General features: G+C 34.1%; 1 protein-coding gene across 1 annotated transcript in view; it reads right to left on the bottom strand.

The window, feature by feature from the left end:
* The window catches only part of LOC123306460 (nephrin-like), a 907,827-nt gene extending 884,335 nt beyond the window's left edge, over positions 1-23,492 (bottom strand). Inside the window, exons 1-2 of the mRNA XM_044888477.1 lie at positions 23,424-23,492; positions 16,638-16,770 (exon numbers count right to left, since the gene is read on the bottom strand). Coding sequence (XP_044744412.1) covers positions 16,638-16,770; positions 23,424-23,436 — 146 coding nt within the window. The 5' untranslated portion in view covers positions 23,437-23,492. The remainder of the gene's footprint in view (positions 1-16,637; positions 16,771-23,423) is intronic.
* Between the last annotated feature and the right edge of the window lie 549 nt (positions 23,493-24,041).

Here is a 24,041-nt window from a genome sequence, read left to right as displayed (position 1 = left end):
TCTGCGTCTGAGTGTATGACATTGGTTTCTAGGACATTAAAATTCTAATAGATAGGATAGCAAACCTCGTGGTAAATTTTTGTACCGTTGAGATAGCTAATGATGGTCCCAACGGGATATCCATTGGACGTCCGCGATGGACGTCCCAATTCGGTTCAAAGTTGTGACATTTGTACGTCCCTCAGATGTCCATAGAACGTCCATTGTACCAGAAATGGACGTCCCATGGATGTCCGTAATGTCCGAAGAGACATGGATGTCCATAGGACTACTTTGTGCTATTAGGGATGTCTGTTCATAGAAGAATGTATGAGATACTCAACAGTTAGTGATTATTTCACTTTTATGCTGATATTTCCTAGAAGATGTGAGTAATATATTGACATATATATATTTTTGAAAAGCTATTTTTTTTTTCAAATACTACAAAATCAAAAAAAGAATGCATTCGTATTTGAAATAACGAAGTTGTTTTTTTTCCACCCTTAGTACAAAAGATAAAAAAAAATTGAATACAGTGTCTGATTCCTTGTGAAAAAATGCCTGTAGAAAGTCTAATTCGTTTACAGATATTTTCGAAAATGAAAAAGTTATGGCACATTTTCGAAATCGATGAAATATCAAAATTTGGTTATATCTTCAAAACAAATGAAGATATCGTGAAACGGTTTTCACTAATGGACTTTACACGAAAATCGAGCCCAGGACTCCTCTCAACGTTTTTGCCTCTAGTCTAGAAGTACCAGAAACAGCCAAAATCAAGCAATTTGGGATACCCTGTACAGAGCTTGTCATGCTGTTAATTACTACTTAAATAATGTAGATATATATTGTTGTATTAAATAATTGATCGTTTGGAATTTTGTTAACCTAATTTATTTAGTCAAATATAATAAGACGTTTCGGGTTCGGGCCCTTTTTCAATCTAAAAACAAATATCAAAAACACAGTTACATATACAATTATTCGAGATAGAGATCTGTCACCTTTATTTTAAAAATTTTCAAGTCTTCTGCTTGTGGTGCATGTGTCTTCATTCTTCATTTTGTGATATAATGTGGTGCTAAGTCAATGAATTGTCGAGTTGGTGTCGTTGTCACTCTTCTTCTTCTTTCGTTGTCGTTTTCCGCTGTCTTCTTTATAATCGTTGAGTATATTTTTTTCAGACCATTTATATCTGTTCTGTCGTTGATAGAGTTGGGGTTTCGTTTTATACATATCATTTTCAAAAATTCCCTGGTTCTTTTATTTGTTTCCCTATCTAATATCCTTGTATTCTCGAAATTGAAAGTGTGGTTGTTTTCTATTGTATGTTTGTAAAGGGCGGTTTGAGTTTTAGAATATTTGTGTCCTTTTATCCTGTTGTTCAAATTCTGTTCTGTTTGTCCTATGTACACTCCATTACATTGGTTGCATGGTATCTCGTAGACGATATGTGATTTTTGACCTTTCGGGACTATTGCCTTCAATCTCGAAAATAATTGATTAACCTGTATAAATGGTTTGTGTGCAATCCTTATATTGGGGTATGGCTTTATTATGTTTTCTATTTTCTCAGACAGTGTTGGGATGTATGGTAGGGGTATGTAAACTATTGGCTCGGTTTTTGGATTTTGGTAACTTAGTGAGTTGTAAAATTTATGAGTGCGTTGTTTTATTGTTTCTTTTATCATTTCTTGGGGGTAATTGTTTGTGGCAAGTAGGGAGGAGATCTGATTTAGTATCTCCGGTCTGTAACGTGGTGAAGTTAATTTGATTGCTCGATCTATATAATTGGTTACTATTGCTTTTTTCTGTTTGATGTTATGTACTGAGTTATAATCGAGTATCCGGTCTGAGTTAATGGTTTTTCGGAGCATTTTAGTTTCTATTTTGTTATTTTCTCTAATGATGGTCATGTCCAGAAAGTTGATTTTATTGTCCAGTTCTGTTTCTAGAGTAAATTTCAGTTTGTTGTTAAGATTATTCAAAACTTCCATTATCTCTTTTATTTGATCTTCTGTTGTTATAATTAAACAATCATCCACGTACCTCTTGAAAATTGTTATTCTATAAGATGAATTTAGCAAAACTTTTTCTTCAAAATATTCCAGCACTAATTGAGCCACTGCACCAGCAACCGGACTACCCATAGCTACACCATCTATTTGTTGGTAAAATTCGTCTTCGTATTGAAAATAGCAAGTTCCCAATGTAAGTTGCACTGCCTCTATGAATTCAGTTTTCGGTAGATCTGTATATTTTTCTATGAGGTGCCATTTTTCCTCCAGTATCTGTGATACCAGTTGTGTGGGGATATTTGTATATAGGGACACAGCATCTATAGAAAATAATTTTTGATCATCTGGAACGTATAGTGTATCTAATTCTTGTTTGAGTTCATAGGAGTTTTTGGTGTAAAAGGGATTTTTGTTTATAACATTTGAGAGAACTGATGCTAAATATTTGGACAGCTTATAAAATGGTGTTTGCGTATGAGAAATAATAGGTCTGAGTGGAATGTTTGGCTTGTGGAGTTTTGGCAAGTCATATATTTTCGGTGGAATACTATTATGTACAGTGAGAGATCTAGCGAGGGTTGGTGATATAAATTCCGAGTTTTCCCATTTTTTAATTATTTCGTTATTATGTTTTTGTAAGGAATTTGTTAAATCTCTTTTTATGCGTTTGTATGTTGTTGTATCACTTAGCAGTTCTTTAATCTTTGTTTCGTAGGTAGATTTATTCATTATAACTGTTGAATTGCCCTTGTCCGCTCTTGTTACTACAATCTGTGGATTATCTCGTAGAAATTTTTTTGTTTTATTGAATGCTGTTATATCCTTCCTTTCTTTAAAATTCAGTTTTTCATTTTTAACTTTGTTGTGGTGTTCAATTAAAGTATTATTTAGTTTTATTCTTATTTCGTTTTGGTTTTCTTGGTTTAATTTCGTTATATTCGCTTCGATGTTGGCTATTATTTGATCTGTTGGAATTTGATTTTCAAATGCGAAAATATATGGCTTGCCAAAACTCCACAAGCCAAACATTCCACTCAGACCTATTATTTCTCATACGCAAACACCATTTTATAAGCTGTCCAAATATTTAGCATCAGTTCTCTCAAATGTTATAAACAAAAATCCCTTTTACACCAAAAACTCCTATGAACTCAAACAAGAATTAGATACACTATACGTTCCAGATGATCAAAAATTATTTTCTATAGATGCTGTGTCCCTATATACAAATATCCCCACACAACTGGTACCACAGATACTGGAGGAAAAATGGCACCTCATAGAAAAATATACAGATCTACCGAAAACTGAATTCATAGAGGCAGTGCAACTTACATTGGGAACTTGCTATTTTCAATACGAAGACGAATTTTACCAACAAATAGATGGTGTAGCTATGGGTAGTCCGGTTGCTGGTGCAGTGGCTCAATTAGTGCTGGAATATTTTGAAGAAAAAGTTTTGCTAAATTCATCTTATAGAATAACAATTTTCAAGAGGTACGTGGATGATTGTTTAATTATAACAACAGAAGATCAAATAAAAGAGATAATGGAAGTTTTGAATAATCTTAACAACAAACTGAAATATACTCTAGAAACAGAACTGGACAATAAAATCAACTTTCTGGACATGACCATCATTAGAGAAAATAACAAAATAGAAACTAAAATGCTCCGAAAAACCATTAACTCAGACCGGATACTCGATTATAACTCAGTACATAACATCAAACAGAAAAAAGCAATAGTAACCAATTATATAGATCGAGCAATCAAATTAACTTCACCACGTTACAGACCGGAGATACTAAATCAGATCTCCTCCCTACTTGCCACAAACAATTACCCCCAAGAAATGATAAAAAAAACAATAAAACAACGCACTCATAAATTTTACAACTCACTAAGTTACCAAAATCCAAAAACCGAGCCAATAGTTTACATACCCCTACCATACATCCCAACACTGTCTGAGAAAATAGAAAACATAATAAAGCCATACCCCAATATAAGGATTGCACACAAACCATTTATACAGGTTAATCAATTATTTTCGAGATTGAAGGCAATAGTCCCGAAAGGTCAAAAATCACATATCGTCTACGAGATACCATGCAACCAATGTAATGGAGTGTACATAGGACAAACAGAACAGAATTTGAACAACAGGATAAAAGGACACAAATATTCTAAAACTCAAACCGCCCTTTACAAACATACAATAGAAAACAACCACACTTTCAATTTCGAGAATACAAGGATATTAGATAGGGAAACAAATAAAAGAACCAGGGAATTTTTGGAAATGATATGTATAAAACGAAACCCCAACTCTATCAACGACAGAACAGATATAAATGGTCTGAACAAAATATACTCAACGATTATAAAGAAGACAGCGGAAAACGACAACGAAAGAAGAAGAAGAGTGACAACGACACCAACTTGACAATTCATTGACTTAGCACCACATTATATCACAAAATGAAGAATGAAGACACATGCACCACAAGCAGAAGACTTGAAAATTTTTAAAATAAAGGTGACAGATCTCTATCTCGAATAATTGTATATGTAACTGTGTTTTTGATATTTGTTTTTAGATTGAAAAAGGGCCCGAACCCGAAACGTCTTATTATATATAAATATAATATATATAAATAAATTAGGTTAACAAAATTCCAAACGATCAATTATTTGATACAACAATAAATAAACTAATGGAATAAATATACCAACAAACAAAATGTAGATATATATTTCTGCACATATGGTGAGTTCAAAAAACATGTTAAAGGACTCTTTTTGATCTGATTTTCTAGAAAGTTATAACTGAATTTGTGTAATCGGGATAATTGTTCACTATTTCATTCTTAGAATGTAGTCTTTTATTGGACTCAGGTCTGTTGATTACAAATAAATAAATAAATAAATAAATAAATAAATAAAAGTTGGTTGAAATCCTAATGGATTCCTAATGGTTCTAATGAACCTTCGAAGTCGCGGAAAGAAAGAAGCCACCGTCAGCCTTAAGAACATATCCAAAATTGGCAACAATCGATTCACAAGTTTCTGAAAAAAAAAATGTTTTCGTCATTTCCTCATAATTTGCTTTTTCTCAGAAAAAAAGTGAGTTAGAGATCTGAAACTTTCAGGATCTCATAATATCATTAGTAACTACATATATCCCTTCAATATCGTCAAAATATCTTCCAAGGACCAAAGCACCATGCTAACACCCCAAGGGCCTTTAAAATCTTTTATTTTTACCTATCCACCATTAGCAATTAAGCAATAATGCAGTTTAAACTATTCTATAATTTGCATTGAAAAAATTGAAGCCTCCCAAAATACTCATCAATATTCTGTTGTCTCAGAGCTGCCCTGTATTGATGAGATTTGGCCCCACTGGAATACTCGGTACATATCCTTCATCTATAAGACGGTTTAATTGTTCATAATCTCCTACTACCGGTGGTTCTCTTTCCCCCATTAGCTGAGCAATATTTAGTCAAAGTTAGTTAAAACCCACAATAGTTCTGCATTGAGTTTAACAAATTATTTTAGGTTAGAATCATGCCCTCATATATTTAAGTGGTCATTACAAGAGCACTTGAATTTAAGGTAAGCTTTAGCCATTTAAATGTCGCTTAATAGCTGGTGCAACGTAATTTAAATGAAGACACTTGTTCAAACATTGGAAATTACTTTGAGCGTATCGGTCGGAGCTTTTATGAAAACACAACTTAATAATTGGATTAAATGTGACGAGAAAGTTGCATCACTACACAATCGGAAAATCTTTCTTCTTGAATGCAGGCGAAATCAGGTATTTCCAAAGCACATCACTAATAATATCAATTGTTTAAATGTTTTGTTACTAGAGGATAATAGTCCATTTGTGAATCAAACTAGAAAAATTATGCATAGATTTCAGAAATCTGTACTGAATTTAGAAATCAAAATCACAATCTGGAAGTTGAAACTATTGAATAAAAGATTGGACGAGATCAAGCATTATGTAAAATCGTCAGTACCTGACAATGTATATCGGAATTTTTCGGGAACTTGTAGAGACAATTTCGAGACACTGTTCAATAGAATCAGAACTACGAATATTAATAAATTAGAATCATTACTTTAAAATTTCTCCAGACCAATACATTTTTTATAGTTACAACCCAATTTCTTGTATAATAACACTGATGTGATTGTGCCGCAAGATGTAGAATCAATATTATTATTGGGTCCAAAATTCAGCGTTTCACAGGGTGATTACATACCAATTCCAACCATTATTAAAGATTTCGAGTTTGCAGTTCAGAGTTTCCGTGTCAGTGGAGAAGAGAGAAATATACTGCGAACTAGGGGTGTTAACATTATAACGAATTATTGGTTCAAATCTCAACATCGTAAAATACTGCATCCACTTCTTAAATATTTCAGTAACAGTATTATCTGCGGATGTTATGCATCTAAATTAATTTGTTTATTATTTCAGTAACATTAGATTGTTCATTAAAAGACATCCTGATATAGTTATTATGAGAGCAGGCAAGGGGAACTCTACGGTTATTATGTTTAAAAGAGAATATTCAGATTATATGACTGACATGCTGTCCGATCAAAAAACATACAATAAAATTAAGACAGATATCACTAACAGAATCCAGCGTGAAGCAAATGAATTGATCAATAAATTGAAGTCTGAATCTTATTTAGATGAAAAAGAATCACTGAAGATAAAAAATATAACCAAATTTAAAAATAAGACCAATTGTAAGTTGTATAAACTCATCTCCTTACAACATATACCGTTTTGGCTCCTGTTTACTTTAGCGCCCACCTTGGATGTTTGTCTTCGATTTTTTCATCAATTTCAATGAATTCGAATGTTGGCATTAAGAGAACTCGATGAGTTAATGATTTCCAGTCTGTGTTTGGCTTTCATGCTGAGCACGTGTGCTTCTAAATTACGTTCTCATTGATACGAATCGTAACTGATAGTGAATAAATCGACAGCTGTTTAAGATAAGCAAAGAAAATCGACGATAATTCTCCGGTGAAGGCTGCAGACTTTGAGGATTTCTGCCTTTATGAAATGTCTCAGATCAGCGGCTCCACTTCCTACTGGACTTCGGAGGGAGAAGAAGAAGATCTGAAAGAGGTCGCTTCCAAGAGGAAACGAGGGAGAAAAAATGTTAAGACTGCGACTGCGAAGAAGAAAAATGAAAACAAATCTCCAGATATAATTTTCAAACAACCACAATTAATTGAAGGAAAGAAATCAAACGAACCTGAACGCATGGAAATAGATAAGACGAATAATGCACCATCAACATCTGCTACAGGAACAACTCAAAAAACAATAGACACCTAACAACAAATGAATAATAATCCAACAAAAAACATAAACAAATACTTCTCACCAAAAATGAATGAAATTAAATCCACAGAATACACCAATTTATTTTACATCATTCCTGAAAGTAATGAAATAGACAGAATTCAAATGGCGATTATTTGGAACTCCAAATTCCCGAATACAGAGGTTATTATTCTTAAAACTAAATTAGGATTTCTTTTGAAGTCAAATACTGATAATATACAACTAGAAAAAGCCCTAAACGAACTAAAAGCAGAAAAAAAAATAACAAGCTACAAAGAAACTAAAAACCAAAAACAAAGAAGCGAGAGAAAAGAACCTCAACAAACCTATTCAGTAGTTATTGCATCAGTTAAAAAGAATATCAAGGACGACGAAATAAGTCAACGATTAACTTCATTAGGAATAAAACATTAAGAATACACTCTTGTCCAACAGGTTATATACGAATAATTACAGGAGAAATAAATGCGTTCGAGACACTACTTAACAATGGTCTCTTTTATATGAATCGTCACTACATGGTGTTCCCCAGTCATGCACCAGAACCAACACCGATACCTTGTAACAAATGCTTACTTTTTGATCATACAACTGAAAATTGCGAAAGTCCACCAAAATGCTCAAAATGTCAGGGAACTCACAAAATGTCCCATTGTAGGTCAACCAATACACCAAAATGTACTGCTTGCAATGCTGAAGACCATTTAGCATGGTCCATAAAATGTCCCAACCATCCGAAGAAACCAATCGAAGGCATCCCAAACGTCAATGTTAGAACTATAAATAAAAAAACTAGAGAAATAGAGGATCTCACAAAGAAGATGAACAGAATACACTCCCCTATAACAATACACGATGATATAGTACATACATATTGTCGTAAACTCAACAAACCAAAAAACACCAATAGAAATGAACTCTTACTCAAGATCAAGAAGAGGTTCATAAGTCAATATAATGTAGATACAACAGTGGTGTTTACAGGGAATAGATTTTATGTGCTAATGTTTGATATGGATGATCCAAAAGAGCCCTCCCCAACTGAACCTATCAACAGCAAAAATAATAGTCAAGTTCATGTCGACAATTAAATTCTTGTACAACAACATAAACAGTTACATCCCAATAAAACACTTGATCAATCATTTCATAGAACATAACAATATATCATGTACAATGTTTGTTGAGGCGAAAATAAAAAGTTCAGACAACACGCAATACCGAAATTGGACACAACTACAAAAGTTTGGACACCAAATACAGAACAAGAGAGGTGGCAGCCTTGTACAGTGTCATCCAGGCATAAAATGTGGAAAAGCCAATTCACCAGCAGTCAACAACCCCTTGAATGAAGTAACCCATTTCTCTGTCCCATTCAAAAATGAAAAATTACATATTTTCCTTGTATACATTCACCCTGCATCAAAGATAGAAGAAAGTATTTTCATAAGAGCGTCTCTCTGCAAATATGCCATCATAATAGGAGACTTCAACGTAAACAAAGCCAAGAACCAACAGATCAACAACTTTTTGAGAAGCAAACAGTTTACCAAAGCGGAAACTCCACCAACATTTTTGAGCAACGAGAACGAAGATAGCACTCCTGTTTTAATATTCTATACAAACACTATAAAACAGAATATTAAACAAATTGAATTAACCCCCGATTTGGGCTCAAATCATCTGGCAATGGTTGTGCAAGTAGACCTGACTGTGAAACCAACTGAAGAACAGAAGAAGATTATACCTAATTACAGCAAATGCAATACAGAAAAAGTGAATAAGGAAATGGAAGCTTTCATCGAAGTAAACAAAAATGATCTTATAAATGAAGAATATATAGAAAAATTCAACAATGCTTTATCTGAAAGTATAAAAAAACACACGCCCATGATCTCGAGACATCCATTCATTCACGAACTTCCTCCATATATCATTAGAATGATCAAATATAAAAGAAAAATGTACAGGGAATATCGAAAAAGTGGAGACCCTATTTTCAAAAAAAATCTGAATGAATACAACAGAAACATTCACAAAATGATACAACAATATAAGGAACATAACTGGATAACTGTTTGTAATAAGATCAACGATTCCAAAGGTAAAATATTTTTCCAAGAAGTTAACAAACTGTCCAGATACAAACAGTCACGCCAAATTCCCACACTAGAAGATAATGTGAAAGAATATCAGACCGATAAGGAAAAATGTGAATTATTTGCGAGTCATTATCAAAGTACTTTCAAACTGAATGAAGATACCAACTTTGATAAGAATCATTTTGACAGGGTGAATGCATGGTATGATAATCATTTCAACAAGACCAGAAACACAAATAATGAGATAATTGAAATTAATGAGGAAGATTACTATGAAATTCTTCATAAATCTAAAAACATCATACCTGGAGCAGACAACATCCCATGGTCCATTGTCAAAGTCCTGAATGAGAGCTTCCACAAGAAACTGATAGAAATATACTAGTATTGTATAAATAACAGCATATTCCCAAAAATTTGGAAAATAGGTACCATAATAAACATACATAAACCAAATACAGATAGTAGAAGAGTCGAAAATTACCAACCTATCACCCTGCTTCCAGTTCTAGGGAAATTTTATGAAAAATTAATAAAGAAATTGCTTGATCTACATATAAACAAATACATACCAAATTTTCAGTTCGGATTCACGGAAAAAAACTCAACAAACCACCCACTGTCAATTCTCATATCTAATGTTCAGAATGCAACGTTGGGAAAAGATAAGTCTGCTGCGTTATGCTTGGATATCAAAAAAGCTTTTGACAGTATGTGGCACAGAGGACTTTTATATAAGCTGAATGAAACTAATTGCCCATACTACCTAATTGAGCTATGTCAGCAATTTCTAGAAAACAGAAAACTAACAGTTAAAGTAAATAATGCTGTTTCTAATCACTTCAGTTCAGAGCAGGGCACGGCTCAAGGATCTCCACTATCAACATCAATATATAAATTTTACTGTTATGATATGTCCATCAACCCATCTAGGAAACAATATGTACTACAATTTGCTGACGACACAACACTAATAGTACATGAAAAATCATTGCAAAGTTGCATACAAAGCCTGCAAGAACAAGTAAATACCGTCACACTATGGTTCCAAAAATGGAGGTTGAAACCAAATCCAACTAAGTCTCAGCTTATCATCTTTGATCACATAATCAATCCAAATTCACCATCTAGTAATATCAATGGAGTTAACATAAGACCTTCGCCGACTATAAAATATTTGGGTGTTCAAATAGACAATAGATATGATTTTAATGCCCACACAAAGATGATAAAGAAAAAGACTATCTCCAGAGCCACATATTTTGCTAAATTGACATATAAGAAACAAGGAATCAACATCTACAATGCAGCAAAAATATATAAGACCATTTGTAGGCCATTGATTGAATATGCACACCCAATATACGCAAACTGCAAACCCAGAGCAATAAAAAATCTGCAAGTAGCAGAGACGACAGCCCTAAGAAAGATAACACGAATGCGACACCCAAACAATGTTCTCCATAATCCACCGAATCAACTCTTATACGAAAAGACAGGAATTGAACCAATAAATGAAAAAATCAAGAGACTCAATATGAAGTTTCATTCTAAACTGATAGAACAGCATGATGTAATTATACAATACCACGACGATGGAACGAATAGGACTAAAAGAAAACATCCCACACAGACTCTTCTGAAAATGTTGAATACCAACTAAATAATATTTTTTACGATATTATATTGTATTCTATATAAAAAAAATGATAAACAAAACTGTAAATTTAAAAGGCTGAAGGACCCTAGGTCGATGGCCATTTGTTTAAAGACAATAAAGAACTGTTATATATATATTATATATATATATATAATGATTTCAGTAAGTTTATTCTGAAAAATGTGGGGGATTTTTCAATTTTCGATGAAATATAAATAATGGTTTTGAGGTTAGGTTAGGTTAGTTTAAGTTAAGACAGTGAAAAATCATATTTGTACATGAAAATGCCATTTTAAGATAATTATTAAACGAATAAAAGATTGGATTTAGTTATTGAAGTGCTGAACAGGGAAAATATTACAATTCGATTGATTTATACCGAATTTTCGCAATTTTCATAAGAACTTTGAAAAATCATATCTCCCAAACTACAAGTCTCCTAAGGTTGAGACATGTACCAATCGATTTTTCATACAAGACTTTATCTAAGAAAAAATCGACGTCAAAATCGGAGGTGGGCACTAATCTAAACTTTTACCCATGTTTTATACAGGGTGGGCAAAATTCGTTGTCTACTGAGGGGATCTCGAGAACTATAGCAGCTAGAAGAAAACGGACGACACATTCTCGAGCTCTTTTTTCTTGACTAATCCAAAACTGAAAACAGATCCAGCCTAAAGTTCATAGATTTTGAGTTATGAACGAAAATTGAGAAATTGTCATTTTCAATGAAGCTGAATAACTCAATTATTTGAACTCGTACAGGCACTTTTTTATGAAGAATTCGAATATGATATCATTAAATTTTTTCATCCAGTTATTTTCGAGATACGACAGGGATTTCCGATTTTTCAAATGTAAACTATAGTTGAAAGTCCTCTCATTCTGCTGCAATTTTTTTGCTGATTTCAAAAATGTATCATATGTTGCTATTTACATTAATATAACATAAGAAAAAAAATTCAATACTTTTTCCTGCTTTTCGATTCACTGTTGAATTTTTAGTAGGCTGGCGTAACCATAGCAACCGTTGAATATGCATTATATTTTGTGAACCTGAGCCTCTATGATTGAAATCACGGATTGCTGAATAAATATTTCGATGATTGATTTGCCATCGTTTGTTCTCGCGATGTTTGGCATGCTTATCTTACGATGGTTTACAATTCGAATACTACCGTGGACAGACGTACTTATTTTTCATCATCTTACTTTTGTAAAAATTATGATTATAGACAGCTTTCGTATTTTATTTATATTACTGACTTTTTAAGTTTCTTTCATGAATTGAAAAACGATAATTGAATAAACTTTCTTCTTTAATAATCAGACGAAAGTCTTTTACTCTCTTTTGAAGGATATCGATCTCGATATATAAAAGAAATAATTATTCGACAGTCTGTGATTCCTATCACACAAGGTTGAATTCACATAGGATTATGTGGAGTTCACAAACCATAATGCATTTTCAACGGTCGCTATGGATACGCTAGCCTACTAAAAATTCAACAGTGAATCGAAAAGCAGGATAAAGTATTGAATTTTTTTGTTATTTTCATGTGAATAGCGACATATGATACATTTTTGAAATCAGCAAAAAAATTGCAGCAGAATGAAAGGACTTTCAACTATAGTTTACATTTGAAAAATCAGAAATCCCTGTCGTATCTCGAAAATGACTGGATCAAAAAATTTGACAATATGATATTCGAATTCCTCATAAAAAAGTGCCTGTAGAATATAACAACGGATTTCGAATACGAGTTCAAATAAAAGAGTTATTCAGCTTCATTGAAAATGACAATTTCTCAATTTTCGTTCATAACTCAAAATCTATGAACGTTAGGCTGGATCTGTTTTCAGTTTTGGATTAGTCAAGAAAAAAGAGCTCGAGAATGTGTCGTCCGTTTTCTTCTAGCTGTTATAGTTCTCGAGATTCCTTTCTAGACAACGAATTTTGCCCACCCTGTACATCAGATTATGAGTCATGTAACGCAACTTCTCCGTACAACGTCAAAAATTTGTTCGAGTTCGTTTCTCTTGTTAAAACAGTTTCTGTCCCGAAGGGTCATTGTCTAATTTCCTTAGATGTCATCTCATTGTATACCAACGTCGTCAAGGATTTAACAGTTGAAATAGTGAAAAAACGGTGGAAGTACATCTTGGCCTTTACGAACATACCGAAAACACTGTTCCTGAAAATGATTGTATTCATTTTCACGTCCAGTTACTTTAAGTTTAGTTATGAGTATTATAGGCAAATTGACGGAATGGGTAAACCATGGCCATTCCATACATAGCAAATTTAGTAATGACAGAACTCATACAAGAGTGTATAAACCAACTATCATTTTGGGTTCCAGTTATAGCATTGTATATAGATGATATGTTCTTGATTGTTCGCGTGAACAAATTCCATGAACTCTTGACCGCATTTAATCATTTTCATCCCTCCAATTTACTCTAAGAGATGGAGAAAGACAATTTTTTGCGTTTTTTGGATGTTATCGTACACAGGAGAGAAGATGGCTCCTTGATAACTAACTGGTACAGAAAGCCAACAAGTTCAGGACGAATTTTGAACTATAATTCGTATTGCAGTTTCGCATATAAAATTTCCGCCGTTAAAAACCTAATATAAAGATCAGTTAATCTATGTGACCGTTCGTTCCTTGATGACAATCTAAAAGTGATAAGAGAAATATTAAAGTTGAACAACTACCCTAAGTCACTTAGTGATAAAATCATTTCGAGTACGATTTTGGTCAGTGGACCTTCGAGTACAGACAGCGTAGACGTGATTGGCAGAATGAAATATTTTAAGTTTCTGAGGGACTTACCAACCAGATGAAGAATTTAATCAGGGGTTTTTCTGAAAATGTGAAGTTAGCATCATACAGCCTTTCGGTTTGTAATTCGTTGTTTTCGAGACTGAAAGATGTTGACACCGTTCTGGACCGCAGTGAAGTAATCTATAAGATTCCCTGCATAAATTGTCACAAATGTTATATAGGCCAAACGAAACAGCTTCTTGGAAATAGAATCGAACACCACAAATATAACTGTAACGAAAGTTGTAAATCTGAAGAGCCCTTGCAACCCACCATTTTAGTGAACACCACAATGTCAATTTTCAGGCAGTGTCTATTTTAGACGTAGACAATAATTGGATGAAATGAAATATAAGTGAAATTATATATTCATATACATATATAAAATTGAATAATACTGTAAATTTCCGCAATGACACCCAGAACTTGAGCTTGGTATACACTGGCATTTTGGACCTTTTCAAAAATAAATATTCAACTAGGTAATTTCAAAATGAGATAAATAAAATATATTGATTGTGTTGATAACCAATTGATTTCATACGGTTGATTCCACCGTTTTGGCACATTCATTGAAAGTGATGCATTGCATTTATCGATACAATATTTGTATAGAATTTTCTGACGAAGTTTTTCGAGTTTCCATGAGTCTCTGCTCTATATTGTTCATTATATTGTTTTTAAGATCCATCGGTTGGAAAACATGGTTTCCTTTGGCGAGTGTTTCAGGTTGGGTTTTTTGTCTAATCTAATTTATTTTCCGAAAAAGTTGATGAATTTGTGTATTTTTGATTATGTTTGTGTAGTTCGTGTTTTATTATTTTTTTGATAATTCAAAAAAATAATAAAACATTTTTTTGGATTTTTCAAATTTTGTTTCGTACTGTTGGAAGTTTTAAATGTTATTTCAGCCTTTATTGCATTCTATGTTGATAGATTTTATATGAATGGATTTATATAAGATAAGATCTTTGAGAAATTGTATCTATTGCAGCCCTGAAGAAGTGGAAATATATCCGCGAAACGTCGGCATTAGTTGGGTTTAGTTTTTGACCATCCACGTTCCCTATATCCTGTGGAAAATCTAGAAATATGATCTGAGGAAATGAAATACCAGACACTAGTTTAAATGAGGGGTTAATTTTAATGGATACTAACACTAGGTGTGTTACGATTCCGTAAATCACATAAAACTGTTGAATAAATTGGAACTCTATGGTATTCGAGACAGCCAGCTTAAGTTGATACGTAGTTACTTGAGCAATAGAACTCAAAGGGTGTCCGTTACCATTGGCGCTGGAGTTCACACGTCTAATGACAAAATTCTGAATGTGGGTGTACCTCAGGGTAGTATTCTTGGGCCCCTTCTCTTTATAGTATTTATAAATGATTTACCTTCGGCTATATCATCTTTTGTCCTGAATGTTGTCACTATTTTGCTGTTCGTGGACGACGCAAATGCTCTTGTGAAAGATAGGGATCTCCAGTCAGGTATCGAGCGAACGCAGGTTGTCTTCGAATTGATTAAAAATTGGTGTATTGGGAATGACCTAAATTTAAATATTGAAAAAACAGAGTGCGTCATGTTTAAAACTAATAGATCCAAATTGAATTTTCCGGAAAAAATAGACTTCAACAATACATCAGTTAAGATAGCACAGTCCACAAAGTTCTTGGGAGTTCATGTGGACGATCAATTGAATTGGTGTGAACATGTTCTACAACTTGGTAGAAAACTGAATAGTGCTCTTTACATGATAAGAGTATTATCTCGACGGGTGGATGTGAATCTTTTGAGGTCCATATACTTTGCAAGTTTCGATTCTTTGCTTCGGTATGGAATCGTGATTTGGGGTGGCAGTTCTGATGCCAGTAAATTATTTGTACTTCAGAAATCGGCTTTAAGAGCCATGATAGGATTAAAATATAGAGAAACGTGTAGGGGCCATTTCAGAAGGAATGGAATTCTTACTTTCTACGGACTCTTCATTATGGAGAGTATTCTTTTTACCAGAAAAAATCCCCATTACTTTGAAGATTCCAAAAATAATAATAATACCAGGCGAACAGTTCCTTATCACTTTCCACAACATAATCTGACTCTAACAGAAAGAAACACCAAATATGTATGTATCAGATTGTATAATAGTGTCCCCAAAGCCATATTAGATATAATGGATTTCAGAAGATTCAAGAAAAAACTCACCAACTTGATCGTCAATATTGAACCTTATTCAGTATTAGAGTTTTTAAAATATGATTATAGGAATTTTGAAATGTAATTCTAGTTTTCTCTTTGTTTGACGGTTTCTCATTTCTTTGTATTCTGGATTCTGAGAATAAATTTATTGTTATTGTTATTGTTATTGTTACTGTGTTTGGTGCAAACGGGTCTTATAAGTATAATAAATAATCGAAAAATAGTTATTCGATATTGCTTTCTTGTCTTTCCCAGCCTTGTTATCTTCAATGATGAAAAAAAAAGAAATTAATATTCATACAGGGTGACAATCGAATGAAATCGAAATGAAATTTTTTGTATGATTGTTGAATGACTATGCGGTTATCTTTTCAGGAAGTCGTAATTTCGAATACTACTTACATTGGTTTTTTCATTGTGCCACTAAGTACACAATGTGCAATATTTTAACGTACCTATAAATTGGAGTTCCAAGATCTTCCCGATACCACAACACTAAAAGCACTTGATCACCTGGATCGCTTGTCGATATATCACATGGCAGATAAACTGGATCTCCTGCAACCACGTGCACATCAATGATAGGCACTGAAAAAAAAAACATAATACATGTCACTACAAATTTCTATTAGACTGAAATAAAAAAAAAATTTGAGTTCTTTTGGCCCTGCATATGCAAGGAAAAAGAAATTTTCATGAAAATTCATGTGTTATCCGAAGGGAACACATAATCTAAAATATTTCCAATTTTCTGTTACATTCGGTTATAACGGAAGCAGTTATTACTTCAATTTCTTCAAATTGCATGGCCAATTAATTATGACAATAACTATATTGACTTCATGATCACAAAGATGGTCCTAGCGCCTTGCCCTCCGTTAGTGGGATGAAATTTTCAGAAATTCTTATTGAAATCATTTTGCACGCTTTCATTTCATTTTTGATTATAATAATTCTCAAAGGGTAATCACAAAGAAACGCCTAATTTTGATTTGAATTTTTATCCAGAACTTTTTTATTTCAAATTGAAATCTATATTTTTTCATCGAAGTATAATTCAAAGACCAATGAAAAATGACGTTGAAAGTTACTTTCCGTAAGACCGGAAGAGACAAAAAACCTGAAAATGATTCACATTTTCCTGACATGCAGGATAACATGGTGATAATCAATTCCATAAAAATATCTCCAGTAATAGTAGAAATTAGTTTGAGCGGTTCTTTGTCGAAAATGGAAGCTTCATCGTGAGAAATTGGTTATACATTTAATGCTCGAAGTATTGTCCGTCGCTAGCTATAACTTTTTCCATCTGGCAGGTGACGAACCCCATCTTGAAAAAAGATCGGCTCTTTGGTAGCTATCCATGCATTTGAATTTTTAACTTCCACATAATAGGGAATACTCACTCATGTGAAGTTGGCGCCAACTTTTTCGAAAAATACTATTTTTTCTTGAAGTTCTGGGTGGAGTACTCTTTTTGACGAAAATGATGTATTTTTTATGAAATATTTTTGAAACATCACATTTTCAAATAACCATTTCAGCCGTTTCCCAAAAAGAATTATTTTAAGCACTTAAAAATGAAAAATAAGAATGGGTATTTAAAAATTAAAGCGTTTCATTTCTATTGCACAAGTTGTCAACATCGACTGAAATATGCCTTGATAATAAAGGACAACAAATACATTATCTTGATGAGATAGACAAAGATGGCTGTCTATGAAATCTATGCAGTTGAGGCTCGCGAGTAAGTAACTGGTGTGAACTTAGCTGCCACATTCTAGGAGCCACTTCAGATCTAGCGGCCGTTTGACCAGTGGCGTCGGGTACTTTTTTTTCGCGTACTGTGCATACTGAAATCGTTATTAGGTCTCGGAAATGAATGAATTATTTCTAACTCGGAGTGTTTATTTATTAGAAGTTGATAAATACTATTTCAAAGATTTTTTCATTCCTAGAATGTTGAAGTGTGATTTCCAGCCTTAAAATGGATATTCGAAATATAATCGAAAATGGGTCTAAAAAATGAATAAAGAGTTTTAAATTCGGTGCACATATTTATCAGGCACTAGTAAACGATGACTTCTTTGAACCCTTTGGCGTTCACCATATTGATAGTGAATAGAAAAAAAGAGAGCCTTATTTTTGGTGAAAACTTTATTTGGAGACTGCAAAAGCAACGTCCGCTCGACCGGTTTCGGTGAATCAAATCACCATCCTCAGAAGTCAAGTAACAGGACGAGCTGCAGCAGCTCTGTTATGACTTTTCAAGTGAGCAGAAAAATCGATCGGTCCTCACTGTTGTCGACATATAAAATCCTATGAACTATTAAAAACACTTAGCTCAAATTCGAAATTCGTCGAAATATCTAGGTTACATAAAACATAAACAACACAAACACGAAAGAATGTTCTTTCTATTCACTACTAGTAAACGATATTCAGAGAGCTCTTTCATTTGCAGAACTTAGAAGGGTGAATTTCACCCCCTCTTCTCAAGAGTCCACAAAATAATTCGAAGATGGGTCTAAAAAATGAATAAAGGGTGAACATATGATTTATGGAAGCCCTGCTTTTTATCCTAGTCATTCGGAACCTGATAACTTCTAGTTATGCTGCCTGCTACCTACCCCAACAAAATAATTACTAAAGCTGTTGGCTACATCCCTGGGATGTACGTTTATGGGGACATAAACTCTTTTCTTCGGTTGTTGTTACCATTTTCCAAGTTGTTTTGTACTTGTTCGAAGACTTTGCTATCTCATTCTACAGATAGATTTAACATGCAAGAGGACTTGGATAGGTTCGCTTTGTATTGCGAGAGAAATCAGTTGTTTCTTAACCTCTCTAAATGCTACTCCATCACCTTCACTAGAAAGTCTGATAAGGTTCTTCCATCTTATATCATTTCCAACCATGCCATTTCAAATGTAGACGTCGTGCGAGACCTTGGGATTACTCTGGATTCTAAACTGATTTTTGACCAACATATATACAATATCACCAAAAAAGCGAATCGTATGCTTGGCTTTATCCTTAGAACCTCATATGAGTTTGGGAGTCCTATGGTACTTCGTACACTCTACTTAGCATAAGTCAATAGCATCCTAGTTTCGGTTCGGTTATCTGGAACCCACGCTACGGGGTTTACATCGATAAGTTGGAAAGTGTCGAGAGAAGGTTTCTCAGATGTTGTAGAGCACGTTTTTTCCCTCCAGGTCGACGTTGGGAGAGATGTACCGCAGTATGAATTTATTACCGCTTGAGGATCGCAAAAGGATGACTGATGTAATGTTTGCCCACAAGCTCGTTAATAACAGATTGGACTGTATCGAGATAGTTCATCAAGTCAGGTTGGTTGTCGCACCCTAAAGCACACGACACGCGAACACTTTCTTCTTGCAGCAGGCTAGTACTTACTATTTCCTGTATTCTCCCCTGCACAGAACAATGAGGTCCTACAACTTTTTGTCTCGGTGGACAGGTTTGGACATTTTCTCTGACACAGTGAAGAAGTTCCGAACCAGCATGTGTCGGTTTTTCCGGTCGGTACTTGACAGTAGCGCTGGTTGAGCTGCTTTCATCTCTCACAAATTTGCCTTTCCGGGCCAATGTTTATTGTTTATTATCTTAAGTTACTGTATTGCTGTGTATTTTTGCTCGATGTAAGTTAAATTTATTGTGAATGTATTGTGTGGATCCTTTTTTGGGTTCGTCCCATTTGTATCCCAAAGAGAAATAAATGAATGAATAAATAAATCTTGTTACTATAAAATTCCTGCTGCTGAGTACTGTTGCTCTGTTTGGTTGAACAGTGCTCACGTCAATAAAATCGATACCTTACGCAATGATCCTATGAGGATTGATACTGAAACTATCAAATCTACACCTCTGTCAAACATCGTACCACCTCATATTCGCCGACAGGTGGCAGTCTCGAAGTCTTGGAAAAAATTCTGTTCCTTCCCAAATTTATTCCCAATTTTATCATATTCACCAGATTCTAGAAGTGCCAGATTGAAATCTCGTAAAGATGGGTTTGCATTTGAAATTTGGAAGTTAAGAGTATTTTGGGCCCAAAATATGATGGGCCTATACGATTTCTCGGGCGAAAATACTGAAGACCCCATTATCAGAATTCCGATTTTTCACTTGTGCGCGAAATGAATTCACCAGACTTTTGAGCCACCCGGTGTAATAAACAATCGACAATAATGTCTGAAATTCGAGTGTCAGGCCGTAGATACGACACAAATGAACAACATATTTGATGGTGAGTTAGTGGATGATAATTATACTTTCTTCAGGCGTGATAGGAATCTAACTAAAACCTCGAAAAAGGGCTATGGTGGAGTGTTAATTATTGTGCGAAATGAATTGAATGCTAAATTAGTGCCCGAATTTAACTGTGATCTAGAAGACAATTGGGTGGTCATCAATCTTGACAGAAGAAAAGTATATATCTGTTGTGTCTACATTGCACCTGGCGACTAGAGGGTATGCGAGATATTTGCAGAAGAACTGGAGACCAATAGGTTAAAAATTCTAGATCAAGACCAGAGACAAACGAGACGGCTAACTTGGCATTGAAATCTGTCCCATTTTAAGGAATTCGTGCATCTCTCTCTTTCTTGTATCAGCTTCCATAAGTCTCTCTTCGTTTAATTATGGGAAAGCGTTTGTAGAGGTCGCCCCAGTAGGAAACATTTCCTTGTTGTCACATGCGTCATTTGACAATTTTGACATGACAGCTTTGAGGTTGTGTTTATGTTTACATGTGTAAAAATTCGCATGATTTTCAATTCTTCTCTGTTCATTCCAAGTTTCGAGGTTGACTTAGTTATCAACCAAAGTTCTGGAGCTATTTTGACAATTTGAGGACAATCTTCCAAGATAGCAAAATGCCAAGCTTGCTTTGTTCACTTTGTGGTGGTGATGAGACAAATGTTCAAAAATTGCATAATTTTCCCCGTAATCTTGCAAGATGAGTTAATATATAATTATTGCTAAGGTTTCTCTGTTTCTTAAACCAAGGAACTAATAATGTCTTCCGTAAATCTTATAGATTGATATGTAAAATAGTCATTATGAGGATGGTCGATCTATGAATAGAATCTTTTTTGCAATGTGCTAATATTATTAAACTTTCAGATCTAAGGAATGGCAAGAAATACTTGGAATGGAATTCACGGGTGAATCTCTGCATTCATTCAAGATCTGCAATAAGCATTTTTCACCGGATTCATATAAGGATCTAAACAGATTTAAGCATAACAGATCCGCAGTTCCTATTCCTTGGCAAACCTCTGCAAGAACTATTAAGACACATGAAGTAAATATGGAATTTCATCTGTAGAATCTGAAAAAGGTATTTGAAAATTGCGATATTGTGGATACGCCCTTCTGTCACGAAACCCTTCATATGATAACACATAACATCTCAACTCATTTTGCAAAAGTTTTGTTTCTTGTAGTTGTTGAAAAATAGTTATAAACTGTTTCAGAAATTATGACTGAAGAGACTGTGGCAACTTTGGATGATCCAAGCCCTAGCTCAAAAACCCCAGATTTGGCCACACCTAGTATCAAGGAAGAAAATATTCAGAAATTTTGATGCACTTTCAAAAATGGACAGTTCATACACCAAGAAGAAGGCAATTAATAAAAATCATTCATAGAAGGGAGAACAATCTGAGGAAGAAACCTTATGTAGGGAAAATCCCAAGATTTAAAATCTCTCACAAATGTGTGTGAAAAAAGTGTGGTATGTAAAATTGTGAAATTAATTAAATTAGAGAAAAGAAAAATAAATATAATTCAACATTGAAACATTTCAAATTCATTAATTTCACATTTTTTTCTCTAAGTTCCATTTATATTGTATTTCATTTGTAAAATAAAATTTACCTATTGTATATATACATATACCTATATCTGTTAATAACTGGATTGTTTTTCACTAAAATTGTGATGGGAATTTTTTATGTTTGAAGTTGAAATATAGCTAAGAATTTTACTGATGTAGTTTTACATTTCCTATTTCCTTAGTGAATAAATGGGAAACTTTGCATTTTTGATATCTGAAAATTTTCCTTGATGAAAATTTGTCAATGAAGGCAATATTTATCAGATAGGAAATTTTCCGTTCGTCAACAATGCAAAATTTCTGATAAAACAATGTTGGCTCTTCGAACGGAATAAAATCGGCAATGCGTCAGTTCAAATTTCCCGCGCTTTTGCGAGATACTGCATGCAGCGCCTCTACAAATGCTTTTCAGAAAAATTAGAGAGATGGAGAATTAGGATGTGACTTCATTTTAGCAGGTAGTTAACCATCTCGTTTGTCTCTGTCAAGACATTATTGTCCGTCGTTAAAATGGGTGAGTCGGGCGTCAAATTCTGTTTTGGAAACTATTGATGTAGATAATAAATATTCTCTACTTAATAGAGAATATTATGAACATTCTGGAATTAAAACATATCAATAACGTATATAACAAAAATAGAAAATTATTAGACTTAATTTTCGGTTAGCAACATTAGTAGGTGCGATGCGCCTCTGGTTAGTGAGGCCGGTCATCATCCGGCTGTTGAGTTTTTCCTTGACACCAGTTCATGATTGCTTGAAGGTAAAGGCCATGTTTAAATATTATTATTATTATTAGAAATGTTTATTGCAGCAGCGCAAATGGCTAAAGATTTTCGTCTTTCTGCCAATGTTTAAATATAATTTCAGGAAAGGCAATTATGATGCACTAAACGCAGAACTTGCAGAAATGAATTTGAATCTCCTCTTGGAGAATTTGGATGTGAACGATGGTCTGGATATACTTCACGATATTTTGCAGGAATTAATATCCAAACATATACCTAAAACTAAAGTAAATAATAAATTAAATATAAATGGAAACAACAATTCCGAAGGAATTGTCGCTCCAATAATGTGAGTTAGTCATGAACTACCATAGGAGGTCCCAGAGAAGTCGAAACATTCCAAGTCCAACTGTAGACCGGTTTCGGGATCATTTTCCCTCGTCAGTACAGCATCTCCTTCGGATTAGAAATGTTGTTCACTTTATTTGCACTGCGATATATTTCCTATGCTTTCAATGTATCGTTCGGTAATACAGACTCTACTAAAGGATACAACATTGTCGCATATTTTTTTTTTGTTACCCCTAGAGATTCCAATGCCCTAAGTTGTGTTTCTAGCTTATCATAAAGATTGGAAAGTGACATACTTGTATTGTCCATTGCTTGTGTGAGAACTAAACTCAGCAATTCTCTCACATACACCTCGATATGGAATTCATCTTTTGCAAACCTTGCCTTCATCTGATCGATAGCTATCGTGTAATTCGCTCCTGATGGAGTAAAACTCTCCACTAGCTTCTTTGCTGCTGAATCAACTTCTGTTGCCTATGGTAGGTACTGAAATTCGTCTTCGGAATCGATTTCCATGTCTTCATGTATTTTTCGAAACTGTCCCCAAAATCCTATCCAATTTTTGACATTTCAGTAAATTTTTTTGGAAGCCGGAATTTTCTCTTGTTCTTCTCGCTGTTGCATTCTTGCGATGTTTTTTGATCGAATGACTTCTTCAACTCTGCTCCACATTTAGATCTTCGTCTCACGAAGTCCTCTCGGAAAAAGTATACTTCGTTGAATTCCTCTTCTAATAGTCCGGGAGGTGGTGTCACTTTTTTATCAGTGATTTATCTCCAACTCGAATGTGATTAATTAGAGAGTTACACTATTACTGTAGTCGAAATCGAAAGTCAGTCAGCGCCACCGTGGTGGACGTGGGAGACGGTGAAACTCGCCGGAAAAATCTCAAAAAAGTTATTGATCTCCACGTG

The sequence above is a fragment of the Coccinella septempunctata genome, chromosome 2, assembly GCF_907165205.1.
Source record: "Coccinella septempunctata chromosome 2, icCocSept1.1, whole genome shotgun sequence".
Taxonomy (NCBI): Eukaryota; Metazoa; Arthropoda; class Insecta; order Coleoptera; family Coccinellidae; genus Coccinella; species Coccinella septempunctata.
Note: the sequence above shows the minus strand (reverse complement) of the source record. Positions and strands in the feature narration are given on the sequence as shown.